At 61.2% G+C, this 5,419-nt stretch overlaps 1 protein-coding gene across 2 annotated transcripts; it reads right to left on the minus strand.

Annotated features, from left to right (window-relative positions):
* Nucleotides 1-175: 175 nt before the first annotated feature.
* Nucleotides 176-5,147, minus strand: KLC3 (kinesin light chain 3). 2 transcript variants are annotated; one of them, XM_080702370.1, is made up of 12 exons: nucleotides 4,887-5,147; nucleotides 3,998-4,228; nucleotides 3,388-3,457; nucleotides 2,907-3,126; nucleotides 2,205-2,292; nucleotides 2,028-2,129; nucleotides 1,422-1,595; nucleotides 976-1,057; nucleotides 853-893; nucleotides 664-770; nucleotides 406-469; nucleotides 176-265 (listed from the first exon to the last, which is right to left on the minus strand). In XM_080702370.1, the coding sequence occupies exons 1-12, from the start codon at nucleotides 5,142-5,144 to the stop codon at nucleotides 194-196; spliced, it is 1,509 nt and encodes a 502-aa protein (XP_080558496.1). In that variant the 5' UTR covers nucleotides 5,145-5,147; the 3' UTR covers nucleotides 176-193. The 2 variants fall into 2 exon arrangements, with proteins under 2 accessions (XP_080558496.1, XP_080558495.1); XM_080702369.1 differs by having other exon boundaries at nucleotides 853-878; nucleotides 937-1,057.
* Between the last annotated feature and the right edge of the window lie 272 nt (nucleotides 5,148-5,419).

The raw sequence follows: 5,419 nt of genomic DNA on the forward strand, positions 1-5,419 counted from the left end.
GCGGGGGCGGGCCACAAAAGGTGCCTGAGGAGCCTGGCCACCACACCACGACCCCTCAGGCGGACAGCCCTCATTGCCAAATCTACAGCCTTTAATTGCAGGAGAGGGCAGCACCGCCCCCAGGCTGGGGATGAGCGCCCCGCCCCGCCCCACCCACTCCACGGAGAAGCTGCAGCCATCGTGTCCTTCCACTTTAGCGGGGGCTCAGGTCCTGGGTACTGGCGCTGAGAGTCCGAGGGGCCTGGCTCAGCGGCCGGCTGGGGAGCTGGGGACAGGAACGGGATGGTTGGAAGCTGGCCACGGTCAAGGTGCCTGTCCTCTGCCTCCCCCGCCACCATGCCAGGGCCTGTTTCTCTGATCCTCTCACCACTGCACCACTCCACTCTGACCAGGTGTCCCTCTCACCTGAGTCCCAGCGGCTCTTGGACCGTCCATGTTGAGCACATTTAAGGACACAGCTCTCTTCATCCTGCACAGCAAGGGCCCGAGAAGAAAAAGTGAATTGGGGAATGTCCTGCTCACCCTGCGGGAAGGACCTCTCCAGCACTGGGTGTAATCTGTATGCCACAAGGAAGATGGGAGCCATGGAAGGCTCTTGAGCAGGATGAGGGGCTGCAGGCTCGAGGACAGCAGGGCTCCTCACTGACCCTGTCCAGCACTCACCCAGCTGCCCCTGCCAAGCCCTCGCCCCGGAGCCGGGAAACCAGCTTCTCGCTTCCACGCCGGAGAGATTCGCGGAGTTTGGAGAAAGAGCTGCTCCGACGAAGGACCTGGGGAGGATGCCAGGGACAGGGGTTGGTCCCCGTCGATCCCCATGCCCGCCTTGGGAGCAGAGGCGAAGCCTGTCCTCACCTGTTGTTCTGCGTCACCAGCTGTGCCTGTGGTGGAGGCTCCTAGGGGACAGGTGGGGACACTGAGGTGGGACACAGAAGCCACTTGGGGGGGGGGCGTGTGGTGGGGTGGGGCGGGGCTCACCGAGCAGGCCCTCCCCACCCAGGATCTCCTTGTACAGCTCCTCCGCTTGCTGGTACTTGTTCTGTTTCAGGTAGGCGGAGGCCTGCGGGGAGGGTGCGCGGGTGATCTTGGGAACTTCCCAGGCCCCCCGGCCCCACCCCTCACAGGTCCTTCCTTCCCCGGGTGGAGGCAGGCATCTCCCCCACTGGGCCTGCTTCCTGCTCTACCTTGGCAGTGACATACCTCTGTGCCTCAGTCTCCCCATGTGCAAACCAGGGGCAACTGGAGTTCCTACCTCAAAGTAAAGTGCTAAGAAGGGGCTGCCCCAGTGGGCGCAATAAAAACCCGCCTGGCTGTGAGTGCGTGCTTCCTGCCACGCGGGTTCTCTGCCCACCCCAGCCCATGGGAGGCTGGGTGTGATGGGTCACCTCACCCTAGTGCTCGTCCTGTTCCCGCCTGCACCTCACCAGGTTGTTCTTGGTCTTGGCCACGTTGGGGTCGTGCGGCCCACCCAGGGCCTCATAGATGCTCAGGGCACGCGCATAGTGCCGCTCCACATCCTCGAACTTGCCCTGGTTCTGGCAGAGCAGCGCCAGGTTGTTGAGCTGCTTGGCCACATCCGGGTGGTCGGCGCCCAGGACCTGAGTTGTGTCAGGGCCACAGGTCATTAAGGTCATTCAGGACTGTGGGCCCACGATGCCATTGCCACAACGGGGGTCATGAGTTAGGGGTCACGCGATCAGTGGAGTGTTATGTGAGATGGGGAGTTAATGACGTCAGAGGTTAAGGCGGTCCAGACCAGGGTGGGGTATAGGGTAGAATGGGTGGTCGGGAAGGCAAGGCTGGGTTGGGGGATAGGTGAGTTGGGAGAGAGATGGAGCTGGGAGCTCACAGAAGGTCCAGGGTGGTGGGTCATGGGATCTAGGCTTAAACAGGCTCTCTTATCAAGTGCAAGGGGTGCCAGAGGTCACAGGAACAAATGGAGACAACCCAGAATTGGGCCAGTGCAAGAAGGCACGTGGCATTGGGCCACGGCCACAGTGGTGAGGGGTCCCGGGCCCTGGGTGGGGGACCTTCTCGCGGATCTCCAGGGCTCGCTGGCACAGGGGCTCGGCCTCCCGGTAACGCCCACGCTTCCCGTAGAGGACTGCCAGGTTGTTGAGGGTGGCGGCCACCTGTGTGCAGGGCCACACAGGTCAGAGACGGGCAGGAACAGCGCCGTGGCCCCCTCCCTCCCTGGGCCCACTCACCGCGGGGTGCTCAGGGCCCAGCGTCTGCTCCCGGATCTGAAGGGCGTCATGGAGAAGGTCTGTGGCCTCCTTATACTTGTTCTGGTCTCTGTGGGGCAGCCGCAGTGATGGGTTGGGGGCAGAGGCAGGCTCGAGCAGCAACCTCCGGGTACTTCTTTAGATCTCCCAAATCTCTAGCACTGCCAGATTTCTACAAAGCCCCAGCCACCCACAATGCCCACACTGGCTCCTTATCGCACCCACCTCCTCAGATCTCTGACCCTCTCTCCCTAGTTCCTGTCTTTTCTTTCTCTCTCTCTCTCTCTCTCTCTCTCTCTCTCTCTCTCTCTCTCTCTCTCTCTCTCTCCTTCTCCCTCTCCCTCTCCCTACCCCCCCTCTCTTTTTCTTTTTGGTAGTGGAGAGTGAACCCAGGGACATTTTACCTCTGAGCTACACCCCCAGACCCATTTTATTGTTTATTTTGAAACAGTCTTGCTAGGTTGCTGAAGGTCTTTGCTAAGTTGCTGAAGCTGTCCTCAGACCTGGGATCCTCTTGTCTCATCCTCCCGAGTACTGGTATCACGGGTGTGTGCCACCAGCCCACTGTGCTTTCCCATCCCGTGCCCCTCCCCACCGCTGCCCCAGGTGCTGCAAGTTGCTAGAGGGATGTGGGTCCTCCCGCTTCCCCCAACAATGCCCTCCCCCAGTCCCTGCAGCCCTCACCGGTACACCAGGGCTAGGATGTTGAGCATGGTGGCCACGTCAGGATGGCAGTGGCCGGAGCTCCGCTCCAGGTCCTCTAGGGCCTGGCGGCACAGAGGCACAGCAACCTCATAGCGGCCCTGGCCCGCGTACTGGATCACGAGGTTGTGGAGGGTGCGCAGGCGAGCTGGGATCTCGTAGCCGCCCTGTTGAGCCGCTGCTGCCCCTGCTGCCTCAGGACCTGGGAGAGGCGGCACCAAGTCTCTGTAGGCCTGTGTGTACCCCACAGGCACAGGCATCTGGCGTGGGACGGGACCCACCTGCCTGGCCTGAGGCACCTGAGCAGGGACACCTGCCTCCACAGCTTCCAGCCTCAGCTGCCTGCTCACATCCCCACTAATACTGGCCCCTTGCTTCATCCTCTGACCTCCCCCCCTCCCCAGCCTCAGCCTGCCCTCTGCATAGCCCTGTTCCCTTGTCCTGCAGGGGCCCCCACACCCACCTTTCCTCTCCTCCTCCTCGCTGGGGAACAGGGAGGCCAGGCTGTCTCGGCGAGGGGGGGACTCTGGGCGCTATGGGGAGAAGAGGAAGTTATGAGAATCAGGGTTTGTTTCAGAGACTGGGGGTAGAGGAGGTGCACACCTGTGATCCCAGCTATTAGAGAGGCTGAGGCAGGAGGAGCTCAAGTGCAAGGCCAGCCTAGGCAACTTAGACTCTTAGCAATCTAGTGAGACACTGTCCCAAAATAAAAAGTAAAAAAGACTCGGGAGGGGTAGCTTGGAGGTAGAATATCCCTGAGTTTAACTCATAGTACCACAAATTTATTAATTAAAAAATTCTACAAGGACTGAGGGTGTAGCTCAGTAGTAGAACACTTCTGTGTTAAATTCCTAGTACTGCAAAGCAAACCAATGAAAAACAGGCTGAGGTCCCCATCTGTCTCGGGGCATGAGGGGGCAATTAGTGGTCCCGGGGGGTTGGAGGACCGGGGGCTTTGTGGAGCAGCGGGGGGGACATCTTGAGGAGGTCTAGTGGGTCTGGGGCTCCATAGATGAGTGGCGCGGGGTTCTAAGGAGGCCTGGGGGACTTCACCCTTGCCCTGCCCACAGTACCTGGCTCTCCTCGGGCGGGTCGTACTGCCGCAGCTGCCCCAGGAATTGGAGGTGGCTCTTCTCCTCCTCCAGCTGGGCCACGGCCTCCTCACTGGCCCGCAGCCGCCGCTGCGTCTCCTCCAGCTCCTCCCGCAGCCACACATTCTCCTGGGCCAGCCTCCGGGCCTGCGCCCGCAGCCGCTGCTTCTCAGCCTCCAGCACGCCCACGTGCGCCGACAGGGCCAGCAGCACCTGCCGGGGGCAGGGGCCGTGAGTCAAGGGCTGGTTCCTACTCTGTCAGATAGCCCCTGACCCAGCCCAGGCCGCAAACCAGGCCAGAGCATGTCTCTAGCCCCAGTATGTGGGAGGCTGAGACAAGAGGATCACAGGTTCAAGAGCAGCCTCAGCAATTGAGATTCTTAGCAACCTAGTGACACACTATTTTAGAACAAAACAAAACAAAAAGGGCCAAGAGTGTAGGTTGGGGATAGAGTCCTTCTGGGGTCAATCCCCACTACTGCAAAACAACAATAGAAACCAGGCCAGAATACCCCCATTCTAACCAAGATCCCCCCAACTTCCGCAGAGACACCACCGATGTGACTCCAGCAGTCCTCACAGGGCGTCAGGGATGCCTCTGATCTCACCCAGGCACACAAATTATGCTCAGGGACACCACACATTCTACCCGTGTCACCCCAAAGTCTGCCCAAGAGCCTCAGAGGACCCCATCTGCTTCGGAGGTGCCATGCTGCCTAGACTCCACCTCTGGTCTGAAGCCTCCCTCTGGGCCTTGTCCCGTCTCTCCTCCTACGCTAGCTTTGCTACACTGCATACCTGGCCCCTGATACCTGGGTCTTGCCCCCCAAGGTCTGACTCCCCCCTTGCACCATTGCTGGCTCCCTCATACCTGGGCCTCGCCCAGCCCCAGCTCGATGGCCTCCAGGGAGTGGCCCACCACCTGCTGCTTCTCTTCCAGGAGCTCCAAGCCTGCCACCGGGCCCTGTCCAGCCAGGGCCTCTGCCAGGTGCTCGGCCAGGCTGCGGTGCTCTGCCCGCAGGGCCTCCAGCCCCTGCACCACCTGCCGCGTCTGCCGTACCAGCTCCTCGGGGTTCAGGCGCTCAGGGCCCAGCCCCGTGCCTCCAGGGACTGCCACCTGCACGGACATGGCTGCTCCTGTTGGAGGGTAGCAAGGGGGGGTCACTTCCAAGCCAGGCAAGCCAGTTCCCAGCTTCCATGCCATCCCGGCCAGCCAGGCCCCCAACCTCTCCCCATTCCAGCTACCGCTCCATACCCATCCTGGTCAGCCCTCCTATCCCAGCCAGCCACCCCCCTTGTCTCCATGCCAGTCCCAGCCAGCCCTCATCCGGGAACATTCCAGGCTACCTTTGTCTGTCCTCAAAACCAGGGCTCTGCCCGGAAGACAGCTCCAAATCCTACTAT

The sequence above is a fragment of the Muscardinus avellanarius genome (assembly GCF_963383645.1).
Source record: "Muscardinus avellanarius genome assembly, chromosome: 10".
In the NCBI taxonomy this organism is placed as follows: domain Eukaryota; kingdom Metazoa; phylum Chordata; class Mammalia; order Rodentia; family Gliridae; genus Muscardinus; species Muscardinus avellanarius.

Bases quoted from the DNA above. Each gene is read 5' to 3' on its own strand.
- KLC3 (XM_080702369.1), bottom strand. From the start codon at position 5,144: ATGTCCGTGCAGGTGGCAGTCCCTGGAGGCACGGGGCTGGGCCCTGAG. The intron at 4,229-4,886 runs GTATGAGGGAGC...TGCCCCCGGCAG, and splicing joins TGGGGCTGGGCGAGGCCCAG to GTGCTGCTGGCCCTGTCGGC. The intron at 771-852 runs GTGAGGACAGGC...CATCCTCCCCAG, and splicing joins CTGGTGACGCAGAACAACAG to GTCCTTCGTCGGAGCAGCTC.